Below are 15,179 nucleotides of genomic sequence, written 5' to 3'. Positions count from 1 at the left end.
TTGCCAAAAAATATTTTTATTAAGTACATATTTCTGCCTATATGCATCAGAAAGGGAGCTGAAAAAGAGGGAAACAGACAAGATACAGGCTGGAAGGCATGATTTGAAAACCTCAGTTTGCCCTAATAATAATCAGGAAAGTATTGATTGGCTCCCCTAGCCAGGGAGGCCAGGTGAATCGTACAGACCATCTGTCTTTTTAAGTCCCTAAGTGGCTGTGTGCTGTTTTCTCTTGCTGTGCTACTACTAGCACTGGGCTTTCTGAAAGGGTTAAGGCTACATGGCAGGTAAGAGCGAGTTTACCATGGTGCCACTCTCATTTCTCTAGCCTCTTATAAAGAAAATGGTATAAGACCAAATGAAAATCCCAAGAAAGGCAGAAAGGGATACGTGAGTTGTTTGTGCCTTTATCAACTGACTGTTTTTATTTCCTCTCCACTAATGTGACCACTGGATGGCATAGGATAAGAAGCCGTCTTCACAAATCTCATTTCTGTATAGCTACAAGCACATAATCTGCACTTGCCAGGTTTCAGAAAAAATAATCTGATTTTTGTTGTTGTTACTCCCTTTCCTCTTCTTTGTAGATTGTGAAATTGAAAAAGTAGATCTTGTGTTTCTCATGGATGGTTCAAATAGCATTCATCCAGATGACTTCAAGAAGATGAAGGAATTCTTGGCATCTGTTGTTCAAGACTTTGATGTCAGTATCAACAGAGTACGTATAGGTGCTGCCCAGTTCAGCCATACCTATCGGCCAGAATTTCCACTGGGAAATTTCATAGGCAAGAAGGAGATCTCATTTCAGATTGAAAACATCCAGCAGATCTTTGGATACACGCACATTGGTGCTGCACTCCGGCAGGTCGGGCATTACTTTCGGCCAGACATGGGCAGCCGGATAAATGCAGGTACCCCGCAGGTGTTGCTGGTCCTCACGGATGGCCAGTCCCAAGATGAGGTGGCCCAGGCCGCTGAAGACCTGAGACACAGAGGCATTGACATTTACTCTGTGGGCATTGGAGATGTGGATGATCAACAGCTCATTCAGATCACCGGGACTGCAGATAAAAAACTGACGGTCCATAACTTTGATGAACTGACAAAGGTCAAGAAAAGGATAGTTCGCAACATCTGTACCTCGGGGGGTGAGAGCAGTAAGTATTTAATGTGTCCTTATATTTTTTCCTTCCCTGTCTTTGCTGACATTTTCCTCCAGCTCTGTTTACATCCCCAGGGTCTGGTAGGAGAATTTAGATTTGCGCCTCTGGATTTCAGATTGAACTATTCACAGTCATCAAGTATTTTTTTGTTACTTGTGGACTGAAAAAAACAGGACATCTGAGAATCTTTTGTCTCGCACATCACCCCCCTCCCCCCACCCCCTAGAGTACATGCCCCTTTGCAAATGGGAATGCTGTTGCACAAGGAAGAGGCCATTGTTTACAATTTCATTGGTTTCATAAGTTGGAGACTATGTCTCAAAGAAGTAAACTATTTGGCAGGTTTTGGTTGCCTGGCAAAAGGACCTCAGCCTGCCAAGGGCTGTGGTACAGGTGTATAGAAAACGAACAACCTTGAGAATTATAGATTTTTATTATGAAAATTTTTGCTGCAAAATTTAGTAAATACCTTCTTAAAAGTTAGTCTATTTTGACATTTTCCAACAGATGGAAGAAAAGATCTTGAAAGAAGGATTTTTTTTTTCTATTTTTGCACATGTGCCCAATGCGCTGACTGTGGTTTTGTGTAACTATCTATGGTAAATAGAAACTCTAGATTTTTACCAGGAAAAGGAAAGCTATCTAGTTGCTAGGAGGCAGCTCTGGAGATAGATAGCCTAGCTACGCATCCTTATTTGATGGCCATTTTTTTCTTGGACAAGTTGCTTAACTTCTCTAAGCTTAATTTTCTCATCTATAAAATGTGAGCAGTAGCTTCACCTAGTTCAAAAGATCATTGTCAAGATTAAATGAGAAAATGCGTATTTAATCTTTATAATTACATCCCAGATGTCATGCTTACTCAACATAAAGTTATTCATTTTTGTCTACCACTGATCCATTAAATTTATTCATGGGGGCCAGCTCTTCCTTTGCCCCTAGTCACTTTCAGAAAATAAGTGAACCTTTTCTTGGTGATTAGTATATCCGTCGAACAGTAACCGTTAAAACTAAAAACGTCATTCAAGGTTATTTCGCTTTCCCAGCTTCCCACAGCCTGCTCACCAGCCATGACAAAGGAGGTGCCACATGGTTGGCATTTTACCCATTGTTGCCCAGCTATCACTTATACCCCCTTCTCCCACGCCCCACCCTCTTGTTGTTAGCCAAGTTTTCTGGCTTCTCCAAAGTAGGCTGGAGAAGAGAGAAGGCTAAAGAAGCACACAAAAGTTCTTACTTGATGATGCTCGTCAAGAATTTGTTTTCTGTGACAATAGCCTATATCTAAATCTGGGTCCATTCATGGGTCTTCCAAAGACTTTCCCTCCTGCCCTCCACCACCTCTACCTCCATCCAAAGCACATTTGTCATGGGATCTCTCAACCATAGTTCCTCTGAGAGAGGTAAACATGTCTCAATTCCAGATGTTCCCTTATGCCTTCCTCAGTCTCCGGGCATTTGGTGATGTCTGCAGCTTTATTCTGTTGCCATCTCTTTGGCCCTCCAGTTAGCCTTTTTGGACAGGAGATCAAAGGAGTCCACAGTGGCTCCTTCTTTCATGTGGGCATATCAGCTCCAGGGGAAACAATTACGTATCTGTTGCCCCAGTAAATACTAGAAGTTACAGCCTCTCGGTGTGGTCACCTCTCTTTTGCAGAGAGAGAAGTGTGCCATCCTGTGACACATTCTGTAGAATTTCTAGGCTTGCCTCATCTCTGAACACTCTCTTAAAGCTTCTCTTACCTGACTTAAAGAGGAAATTACCTCCTTTCCTTCTACGTATGTGTGTGTGTGTGCAGGTGAGACACCTCCCAACACATCAATAGTTCTCTCCCCCAAAACACTTCTAAACTCTAGGTTCAAACCCTTTATAAGTACTGATGTACAAGCTAAGGGTTAAGAATCTTGTCATTGATTAGGGACTATTGTCTTCATGAACCTTGCTTCATGATATCCCCATACTTTGGAATGTCTCGTGACTTCAGCCAAACCTTCCACATTAATTTCCTGTTTCACATGAAATACCCATTTCCAATTATTAGGCAGAAAATGATCTTGGAACCATCTAGTCTCTTCTTGAGAGACTGAAAGAAAACCATGTGGAAAGTGAAAACCAGGAGTGTGTACTCCCATGTCGTAAGTTATCTTTAAAGGAAATAGTCATGAATGTAAAAATAAATAAACAGAAGTACTCTATATTAAGATAAACTTGAAGTTATTACTGCAGTAAACGAGAATGTGAGGACTTTGTAGCTGAGCTGCGGGCTGAGGCCTAAAGAGACTGGAATGAATACTGAGAGAGCTCCAAAGGCATGTGCAGATGTACTAGAGAGTACCAGTTCTTCTTGAGCTACAACCGCCCCCCCCACACCCCAGTCCAGGAATTCCAGTAGTTGGGTATGACTTAAAGCAAATCAGACTTAGAACCTAAATGTCTAGCTTTGCTTCTTATTAAAATAGGCATAACTTTGGACCAGTCACTCTCCTTTCTTCTTCATTTATGAAGTTAAATCATCTGTTTTTCTGACTGTATACTATGATTCATTGTTTTGAAAGGACGATCAGCTGCATTGAAATATGAGGGAAGTGAGTAAGAATCAGTGTTTCCTGAGCATCTACGAAGGGGGTCGAGCATGGTGCTCTAAGCATTTTAAATGCATCATCTGGTTAAATTCTCTCAAAACCCCATGTGGTTTGAATTTCTATTCCCACTTATAATAAAGAAACTAGGGTTCAAAGGAATATTGGTAACCTGGCCCAGATCCTACAGGAAGTACCAGATAACAAATTTTGAAACCTAGGTCTGTCTGACACCAACCCTGTTTTTGGTTGTTTAGTTAAGCTGCCTATTTTCTTGATACAGTTGTTGTCTGGGTTATCTTATGCTGATGTTATAAAGGACTAGTGTCTAAGTGTTGTGCTTCACTAATTAATAGCTGAACTTAAGACCTCATAAGTTTGCATCTTGAAATTGTTCCCATAAGCTGCTGCCCACTAAGGAAACCACTTGCTGCAGAGCTGTGACTTCTGACGCTACAATCTAGTAAACAGACTTGTAACCTGCATGACCTATCAACACTAGCCTCCCAGGAATTGGTAAAATAAGGTTAAGGTAGTTGAAAATATGAACTCCAGACAAGCCTGGATCTGATATCCCAAGTGTGGGATCCGCAATAATAATTGAGACCTTTGGCAAGCTGTTCCAAGTCATAGTTTCCTCTTCTGCAAAATGAATATCAGAAGACCTTCTACTTATGCTTTTTTGTAAGGACAAGTGAGATAATGAATGGGAAGTGCATGGTAGGTATACAGACACTATTAGTAACTACCATAGAGTGTTGCAGAGGATATAAATATACAAATATGTGGAGTCATGGGGTTAGTTCACAGAAGGACAGTTTAGCAAGAGTTCCCTGATTTAGGAATGTTAATATTTTTTCAAGAGTTTAGAGCTATATTCAAATTTAATGTCTTAGCATATAGCAAATTCTCTTAAGCAACTAAACTCCAGAGTCTGTTTTCTCACCTTCATGTTTATTATTTTCTTACATTCATGTTTATTTTCCTGACTTTTCTCTGAGCCTGGATATTCTGACCACCTAGAGGAGATTATCACAGAGTGTTTGGGATACAGAAATGCTGCCTTTTTCATTGAGCCATGATTAGGTAGCAAAAGAATCAGTAGTCCCTCTTAACATTTGCATCATCATGGATAGATGTATCAGAAAGGAGAGTTAAGTGAAAGGCAGTCTGTGGAAGGATTTGATTCAAGGAATGTGAGAAATACAATGACAAAAATAGGTGGTCATTCCCAAATTTCCTTGGCGAGGATCTCAAAGGTTTCTGTCTTAACTGGGTTCTCTAGAAAATGGAGCTCAAAATAAATATGCTAATACTTTAGGTGCTAATACTTTGAAAGTACAATCCCAGGGAAGCAAGAGTGAGTGTAAGAGAAGTCTTACAGGAAAGGAGAAAAAATACATACAAGATGGTATATTACTAAGCTTGCTATAGCTTCTTGAGAAAGCAAAATTGGTGCATCAGTCATGTAGAATATCACTAAGGAAGTGTGTGGCACCACCACATAGATGGGTCCATCAGGGGGAATAAAGAAGAGGACCTGTCTGCTAGTTTCCTCCCAGCTACTGACTCTCACTGATCAGTGTTTACCCTCATGGAGAGTTAATTCTGCTACCCTACTGGGTTGTGTTATCAGCCCTTGGGGAAACCAGACATGGGATCCACAGTGAATGATATCGGTGACTGGAAGTCCTGGAAGGAGTTGGATTTCCCATGAGTTCAGTTGGGTTGGATATGGGAACCAGAGTCATCATGGCCCTCTTGCCCTGAGGAGATGAGGCCATGACAAAGCCTGGTCACCCCCAACCACCCTGCACACTTTTAGGAGACCAGATGATGGTGGCAGATGAGTCTACCCAATGGATAAATGTCCAGGTCTGGATTGGGTGGGGAGGAAGTAGCAAATCGGGGAAATACATAAACCAGGTCTCTTACCCTACGTGTTTTCTAGATCATTCTTTTTTCATCTGAGAAACCCCTTCTTTCAAAGGCCCCAAACAAATTTCTCTCTTATCCCAACCAATAACTGCCAATAGCCCCACTTTCCCCTTTAAAGTATTTAAGAATTGTTTTCTAATATTACTGATATATCCTACCTTCTTGACAATATTTCTCAATACTAGGAATCTGCCATCATCAACTCTAATTATGGACTTTATAAGTCAGATAATTAAAATCCACTTTTAGGTCTGGCAGGGAAATGTCAGACTACCTGTTTAGTCCAATCCACCCTTTTCTGTTTTTATTTTTATTTTGGAATATATAATCTCAATTTTATAAACAGGAAAATCAATGCCCAGAAGGGTTAAGAGACTTGTGAAAAGTTATCCAGCAGTAGCAGTTACTTGACCCCTCCGTGACTAAAATGGAACATGGGGCTTTCCCCCTTAAGGATCTCCCCCCAACCAGACATTCACACTGTGGTTTGTAAGGACAAGTCCAATGCTCAGAACACTAGTTTTGCTTCTCCTTGTTATCACCCTCTACAGCAGGGCTGTGAGCTCCCTTCTCAATTTGCGCCACGCTTATTGCCACTTTTCGATTTCCCCCTCCCGCTATCGTAGGTTCATCCTTCATTATTTCTCCTTGGATATCCAGTGTACACCTTCTCCCTCACTCACTTCAAAACCATCCCTGCCTCTTGTTAGCTCTGAAGGCTCTGAATTGGTAAGACCCTTCCTTCTATGAAAGCCCCCTTGATTAATATGGCCTAGTCTAATTGCATTTAGAAGTGTGCCTGCAACTCTGGATTTGTTCCTCAAATTCATTCCTTTGATCACATTATTATGGAATCATTTGTCAATTTGAATTAGTTAAATAAACACAAGGAACTTATTTACTAATCTAGACCAAAAGTTAAAGCACTAAATTTTTAGAGGGGACAGTTCCCCGGATCACTCAATGATATTTTGGCATTTCTGCCAATGTTCGTTTTTCGAAAGAGACAATTTTCCTTGAAGGCTGTGACCTAGTTTGGTTACTAGTTTCCTGTTCAGGGGCTAAAACCATGTTTATCCCAGAGTGAAACTTTCAATCTCAAGATTGAAATGATAGGATATTGATTCAAGAGGAATTTTGGGAAGGACTTATTCTGATGCTTCTTTCTGACTAGTTTCTTTTTCCTCATCTCCCTTTCCAAATATCAGAGAGATTTGTCTAAGAAAGGAGTGGGCAAAAAAATGAATCAAGTTACTGGCCCTTATTTTAAAATCTGAAAGTGACATTTTGATTTCAAAGTCTTGCAAATGTACATCTGACCAGTGTGTCTGGAGGTAGGTTAGGTGGGCATTTTTCTACACAATAGCTATCTTTATAAACTGCTTATCTGAACAAAGCAAATTAAAAATACATAGTCTTCTCCCCCTCCGCATTTCTTTTCTTTCTTTCTTTCTTTTTTTTTTTTTTTTAAACCAAGCAAGCTGGTTATATTTGCTGGATTTGCTGAGTCTGTATCTAACCGAATTTGCTAGAAAAATTTAAAGTTTTTAGCCAACCTTAGAAGTTCTGGAAAAAAGAATACATGTGAGCTATCATTTTATCCTTCCCTGATTATCTCCCCTTTAGGAGGCTCAGCTTAAATTATCAAGTCCCTTCTAGTTTCTCCAGTGCTTAACATGTCCCTGGCTTTAATAAGGATAAAAGCAAAGCACTCTAAATGCAAAAACTCTCTAGGTATTTCTCGAATCTCCAAATGGCAATGGCCTCAGCTTCCTGAGTGCCTGAGCTCTGAAGGCAATGCCATCTCTGGCATATAAGTTTAGATACTTAAGTGATTTTGCATGGCTTTTTCAGTGACCACAATGATGTCTTTCAGGACTTTGTTACAAAATCATCTAGATTTTATGGCAGCTTAAAAAAAAATTCTATACTTATACCTTTATAGGTTATAAAAGAGTGATTCTAATCCTCTTCCTTTTTTGAGTCATGTTCTTCCTTGTTTTCCAACTTTATAATTGGAATCAAAATAAGAACTTCAAATACCTTGATTCAGATATGGCAAACAAACCAGATAAAGTTATTTGTTGATCTAATAAGATACTTTTCCTTTGAACCCTAGATTGTTTTGTGGACGTTGTGGTGGGATTTGACATCTCAACTCATGAGAATGGGCAGACTTTGATTGAAGGTCAGCCTTGGATAGAAACCTACCTTCAAGACCTCTTACGTGCCATCAGCTCCCTCAATGGGGTAAGCTGTGAGGTGGGCACAGAGACTCAAGTTAGTGTGGCTTTTCAAGTGACCAATGCCATGGAAAAATATTCACCCAAGTTTGAGATCTACAGTGAAAACATACTGAACAGCTTGAAGGATGTAACAGTAAAAGGACCATCTCTTCTTAACACAAACCTCTTGAGTTCTCTGTGGGATGCGTTTCAGAATAAATCAGCTGCACGAGGAAAGGTAAGCTGGTTTTACTTTATCTGCTGCTGGTCTATGGTTGTGATGACCTCCTTTTTACTTAATTTTATTTTTGAATACTTTCCTAGGTGGTTCTCTTATTTTCAGACGGATTGGATGATGACATTGAAAAGCTTGAACAAAAATCTGATGAACTTAGAAAAGAAGGTATTGAGCATGGGGAAGAGTGGGAAAGGATTGTTTACTGAATTAATAACCTCAGAGCTCAATTCTGGCTCTTAAGTTTTCAAGCACTCAAATAACCCTGAATTTGTCAACCAATATGCACTTGGGAGAGCAAATGAATTCTCAGAACATTCTGGCACATACTTTTTTCTTCATACACTATGGATGTGAAACAGCATGGAATAGAAGATCCTACCCTTTCTTTCATATCACTGTGTGTCTTCTTCCTAAGTTTTCCAGGAGAATGGTCCTGTCTCCTTTGGCCCACATTATCTAATACTGCTACTTCTTTAGTGTCTACAGAAGAACAGTATATTTCTCCTTGACCAAGGAATAGAAGAAGTAGATTATTTTCTTTTGACACTGTTAAAGTTTCCAGAATCTTAGACATTGTTGGACAAATCTACTCATGTTTTGGAGTGTTCTAATTAGTTCCTTCCTTCCAGCTACAGATGGACCATCCATGGTGCTTAGGAATATTTCAAGTATTGGCACTGGGCTTTTTGCTTTAGGAACCAGTGCCCAGTCTGACTTATTGTTGGTTCTTACAAAATATGGATCAGTGGAAGAAAAATTAATCCACATGTTTTAGTTTGACTAAGAATAGAAATACTTTCTTGTGAGAGGATACTGTTGGTGCTCCCACCCAGACCCCTTTTCCAAGCAGGTTCCCCCATCCTCCAGGCACTGTGACTTTTGGCTGCTAGAAACTCACAGGTTCTCCTTTCTCTGAAGAATTGTTGTCGGCCAGTGGAACCCATGTCACCTGGAAGATTACCCTCTACCCCAACCCTAGGCAGCAGGTAGACTACAAGAAATTGGACATTTGCCTCTAAATGACACCAGTTAAGAGGTATAATTTATGTTCCAGAGTTCCCCATCGGATCAGGCTGAAGCTAGTCTTCAGCTGAAATACTATCTTGCTCAGCTTCTTCCCCTGCCCTATCTTGCTTTCTTTACTCCTTCTAAGAGTGCTTCCCCAATAAATTGTAAGCATCTAAATCTTACCCTTCTCAGGCTCTGCTTCTAGAGAACCTGCCTAAGACACCTGCTTGGGCTGCTCCCAGGTTAGCTACTAGAACCTGGGGAGATCTCTCTTTCTCTTTGGTTCTCTCTCCTCAATCTTAAACAAATTGCAAAGTTAGCTGTATTTACAGCTGAAAAGTAAGATTTTTTTATTTTGATCTTTATTTTCTAACACTTTTTAAAAAAAATTCTTTCAAGTCTTGGACTTTTTTTTTTTAAATGATCTACAGTTGGAGATATTAATGAAGACTGAGAACAAGACACTAGAGTGTTTAATTTGTGTGAGTAGGGTTGGTTTTTTGGTTTTTTTTTTTCCTATTTTCACCTTTTCTTTTGTGGTGAAAAAGATGTATCTTTTGCAGACAACATGAGAGTTTTCTCCAGGAAGTTTCCCCCAGAACACACAGATTTCTAAGGCCAGACTTCTTTTTCCCAGCTCCCAAAGAAAAACCATTAAATGAGTTTCAACTTCAGAAGCTAAATTTTTAATATCCTCAAAAATTCAGAATCTTTGATGGGAGCGATAAAGGGATGATAGCCATAATATTTTTTGAAGATTGTTGAATGGCTCTCAGTATGTAAAAGGAGTACCTCTAGCTCTTTTCGCATGTTTACACATATATAATTCCAACTGATGCGTGGCCCTATGATCCATTAACCTAGGAGAGCCTCCCTAATTTGGGGCCAGGTATTTGTACGTATAAACTGTGTACTCTTAATGACATAAAGACAAAAGGAGGCCCAGAGAAAAGGATACTCAGTGGTGAATGTAGCTTTATAAATAATCCACATGGATTAGGGTTTGAGTTGGTTTAGTTTTTCTTAATCTAGTGCTCTAGATTCTCTTCAATGATCCTTATATTCTTTTCATTTTCGAAATCTTTTCTTTCTTATTTTTACAAACTGTATTTTAGGTCTTTTGACTTTTTATTGGATGAGTCTGAAAGGAGCAGGGTCAGAGTCCTTCATCCTGAGGAAAGCAGTTACAAATACGAGTTATATGCATGATTTGCTGCAAATCAACAATCCCATGGTTCTCATAACTCTTAAATTTTTACATTTCTTGGAACTTATAAGAAAAATCAGATGAGTTCCCCCCTTATAAATAGATCCACTGGCATGCCTTCTCTTGGTCAGTAAACTCCTTTGATGAGCTCAGCATTCTCTATTGTCTATTCCAGCCCACTCCACCATCCTTTTTCTTCTTGTCATCCTCATTCTGGAACAGTGACTAATGCCTTGTTTATTTGAGACAAGCCAGATATATCAACACTAAAATGAGGGATGTCCTGGTAAATCAGGACAAGTTGGACAGTCTATTCTTTAGTGTTTCTTTTCTTATTCTACTTCAGCCAACCTCTGTTTCCTCTCCTAGAACTCAAGCCTCAAGTATGCCCTTGAAACTTTATTCTCCCCATTTTCTTCCACTCACCCAAAATCATTCATTCAGAATCATACATACACTGAGACGATATTCTTAACTCTCGGGTCTGTGAACAGTTCTTTATTCTAGTCCATTGGCTTCCAAGTCCCATCTAAAGATTTCTTCACTCTTCCATAATGAAATGCGAAAACTTATTGCCAATGGAGTCAAGTTTTCATAAAGCTAAGTTTATTCAATTTTAGGACTGCTCTTTACTCTGATTATGTCCTTAGTATATTTTCGTTATTATGTCTTTGGACTGTAGACTTTGAAATCAGGCTGTCTGGGTGAAAACCTAAAAAATACCCCTCAAGCCAGTCATTTAGCCTCTCCAAGCCTCCATTCTCCTATCTGTAAAATACAGCTATAATTCTACATACCCATTCAGTTGGATTTGTAGCTTACAAGTAAGCTAATGCATGGAAAGCACTTAACTGACTTCCAGGCACATAGTAACTATTAATGAATGAGAGCACATTGTTGCTATGGCTGCCTCCACCATAAGGATTGCCAAGGTTATTACTGGTATCATTTCATGTTTATATCAATCAGCATTTAATCATTTCATGTTTGTATCGATCAATACTTTGCTAAATAGGTCAAAACCCTCTGTTAGTCCCTTCTAGTTTTCTTTGAAACATTCTGATCTATAAAATTCCAGAATTTATGAGCTATAGCTCTGGATGATTATATGTCATTTGTTTCTAACTGCCTGACAAGAGGTCTCTTATAGTCTTACAGTCTCTCACTATAATTCCAACTGGATTCTTAAATCCTTAAGAGGTCTTTATAGCTGTGCTTCTCAAACTTTAATGTGCATATACGTCATGTAGTGATTTTCTTAAAATACAGATTCTGATTCTGTAGGTAATTCTGTATTTCTGAGAAGTTCCCAGGTGGTGTAAGTGCTGCTGTCCAAGGATCCCCCCCTTGAATAGCAAAAATTTAGAACATTTCCTTTCTTGATATATCAGTTTCTCTGCATCTTAATAAACTCTATGGACCCTTTTTAAATCATTATATCTCACTTCAAATCATCCAGGCACTGTAATTTCTGTTGTAATAGCCCCCATTTCCAATCTAATTAACTTTGAAAAATGGAATTCCATTTGTTATCTGAAGATAGTCTTATCACTCATCAGTTTTACATTGCATGGTTGGGGGAAGTAGACAATGAAATGAGTGTTCGTCTTGCAACTGGTCTCCCAGAATAACAATGTAGATACATAGGCAAAAAGATTAAAATAGCCAAACCCACCTCACCTGGAGAACTGTAAACTGTGTTGGATAGGCCTGAATGCCCTCGTAACCATTGCTCTGGATGGAGCCACCGATTCCAGTGACCTGGCTGATCTTCTCTACATTGAATTTGGGAAAGGGTTTGAGTACAGAACCCAGCTTACTGTTGGAATGAGGGACCTTGGGAGCCGACTGTCAAAGCAACTGGTAAGTGACTTAGAAAAGGCTCGTGATTTTCAATTTTCTAATTGTTTTGTATATAGATTTAATATTTATGCTGACAAATCTGAACTAATTTTTGTTCACTTGAGTGTGAAAAAAGGCTTCTGAACTAGTGAACAGCCTAAAGAAGAGGGTGTTTTGAAAAAAATAAGGTAATATGGTAAAGATACATCGAAACATGTTTAGTTACTCTCCTTGGCAAAAAAGGAAAGAAATTGATAGCATCTACAATCGTGCCCAAATTACAGTCACGGAATGTAATGACCAGGTGAATGCACTGCTCCCTCAGCCTGCTGGTTTTCACATCCCTCATGGGTCCTAAGTGTCACAGCTCACCGCTGTGAGTGAGTATAATTTTCGCGTTTAAGACATGTATTTTCCGGGCAACACAGCTGGTAAAGGAGAGCTGACTGCACTTGGAGTTCAACCAAAGGAAGAGGCCCCCGCCCCGATGTTGGAGGAAGAACGGAGCAGCATGATGATGGACCCCCTGTGCCGTACTGTGTGCGCGATTCAAAGCTTTGTAAAAGTCTTGACTGCGATGTTTGCCTTGTGAACTCTCTTTAGAACCAGATATCTGGATGCATCCAGTCCCATTTCTTTCAGAAACATACAAGGATTCAAACTAGAGGGGTGAAAGGTTAGCAGGTTATGTGGCACCAATTTCACCTTCATAACTGGCTAATAATCTCCCATTTGCTTATGATTTATAACTTCTATAATCAGCATCAAGACACTTTCCAATAACATGCTAGCTCTTATTTTTCACCTGTAGAATTTGAATATAAAGAGATGTTTAAACACCATTGTTCAGTGTAGTAATTATGTAAAAATAATTATTTCAAGAATGTGGAAGTTCTGATGCAATTGCTTTCTACATGGGAAGACCGTGTCTTTTTTACAAAAGATCTTTTTTTCCTACTATTTTTGTTTTCTTGTCTTTGAAATCTGTCTTGGTAATTTATAGAGGGAGGAAGTTAATTCTTCAAAACAAACCTGTCAGTGTTTCAATATCACATCAGTGCAATATGGTGTAAAAACAAACAAACAAATAAATAAATAAATAAAAATAAAAAAACCTTAATTTTAGAAATAGATCAATTTTAACATTAATAGTAAAAGACCTAATGTTGTAGGGTCTTAGTGATCCAAAAAAAATTGGTATTATCTAATAGAAAATCACAGAATCCAGTTTGTTATTTGATTTCACACATTTCAAGTTTTTCTGACATTTTCAGGGGAAGATTTTTTTCTAATGGCTGAAAAGTAACATTATATAATAAACACAAGTACAGTTGCTAAGTGATTATTATAACAAAAGATTTCACTTTTCATCACACTAGAATTTTTTTAAAAGATTTTATTTATTTATTTGACGGAGAGAGAGAGAGAGAGATCACAAGTAGGCAGAGAGGCAGGCACAGAGAGGGTTGGGGAAACCAGGCTTCCTGCTGAGCAGAGAACGACGCAGGGCTCAATCCCAGGACCCTGAGATCACGACTTGAGCCAAAGGCAGAGGCTTAATCCACTGAGCTACCCAGGTGCCCCATCATACCAGAATTTTGATGGGAAACTTTTCAACACAAAGATTGATTCTACCCCACCAAGGGCGAGCATGGCATTTAATGCAAACTGGATTTTCCTAAAAGTAAAACTTGTGGGTTAATTGTAGATATGTAGTGGAATATGTCAATTTTTTCAGAAGACGACTAGGTTCAGGTTAAAATTCACTGATATTTTTTGATATATAATATGGTTTTTTGGCCAGGATATAAAGGGGAATCTTTTCCCCATTCCCCATCCTCTGTAGCAAGAGTTTGGAAATGCTGAGTGTATAATTGGTGTTTTTGAAATCCTGTCACACAGACTTTTCTCGAAGTGTTTACCATTGGACTCCATTCCAAGCACTGTGACATCAGGCACTGTTTAAATTCTCTAGCATACAAAGATTTCATGAAACAGAGAAAGGAGAAAAGAGCATTCATTTTATTGAACAAAATATTGGGAGCAGAATTATATATATAAGGTGATCAGCAACACCGGGGTCAATGCTGGGATGGGGTGGGAACAAGAGACCACATTAGTAGATTAGTAGATTAGATTAGCATTTTGAGAATTACATTAGTAGATTAGATTAGCATTTTGAGAATACAAAATCCTCTTTGAGGAAACAAGCCATAAGAGACTCAACAATAGAAAACAAGCAGAGGGTTGAGGGAGGGAGATAGAGAGTAAGTTGGATGGTGATGGGATTAAGAAGGGACCTTGTTCGGTTGAGCGCTGGGTATTGTAAGAACCACTGAATTCTATTCCAGAAACCAATATTGTACTTCATGTTAACTACATAAAATTTAAATTGGAAAAGTCAGCTTCTTTGAGTCGACTCTGAAGTCCTCATAGGGTAGAGAATGCAGACCATAGAAGGAAGGATAGCAGCTGAAGAATGTCTCATGCACTGTATCTGAAGCACAGTTACTTTAATGGGGAACAGATTTCTGAAACTGTGGAAAAAGCCTGAATGACACTGTTGAGCGTGTATGTGGGATTTGGGAAGCAGTGCCACCCAATGTCATGAATTTCTTACTCTTCCCAAGGTTAATGTTGCTGAAAGGACATGCTGCTGTTTATTCTGCAAGTGCATTGGAGGGGATGGCATAATGGGGGATCCTGGACCACCGGGGAAAAAGGTGATTTTAGTTAAGATTTATGGTTCACTTTATTTGAATGTTGTATGTCTTTCAGACATGGGTTTAGGTAGAAACAAAGGATGATTTTCACTTTTCGATAGAGCCTCTGAGGTAACTACTTATTCTCCATGATAATTAGATAGCCCTGGCTTTCCCTTGGCATTCTAATTGGGAGTCTTCTCAAAAGCTTTCAGTTCAAGTGTCCAGAGGAACAACTGCCAAGATCCTTGATTATCTAGTGTTCCAGCAGTGATG

General features: G+C 39.1%; 1 protein-coding gene across 1 annotated transcript in view; it reads left to right on the top strand.

The window, feature by feature from the left end:
- COL6A6 (collagen type VI alpha 6 chain) overlaps positions 1 to 15,179 on the top strand; it is a 117,004-nt gene that overhangs the window by 19,345 nt on the left and 82,480 nt on the right. Inside the window, exons 7-11 of the mRNA XM_044252401.1 lie at positions 588 to 1,157; positions 7,801 to 8,144; positions 8,231 to 8,309; positions 12,068 to 12,222; positions 14,832 to 14,924. Of these exons, the coding sequence (XP_044108336.1) occupies positions 588 to 1,157; positions 7,801 to 8,144; positions 8,231 to 8,309; positions 12,068 to 12,222; positions 14,832 to 14,924 (1,241 nt within the window). The remainder of the gene's footprint in view (positions 1 to 587; positions 1,158 to 7,800; positions 8,145 to 8,230; positions 8,310 to 12,067; positions 12,223 to 14,831; positions 14,925 to 15,179) is intronic.

The sequence above is a fragment of the Neovison vison genome, chromosome 6, assembly GCF_020171115.1.
Source record: "Neovison vison isolate M4711 chromosome 6, ASM_NN_V1, whole genome shotgun sequence".
Taxonomy (NCBI): domain Eukaryota; kingdom Metazoa; phylum Chordata; class Mammalia; order Carnivora; family Mustelidae; genus Neogale; species Neogale vison.
This window is presented reverse-complemented; position numbering and strand designations above follow the sequence as displayed.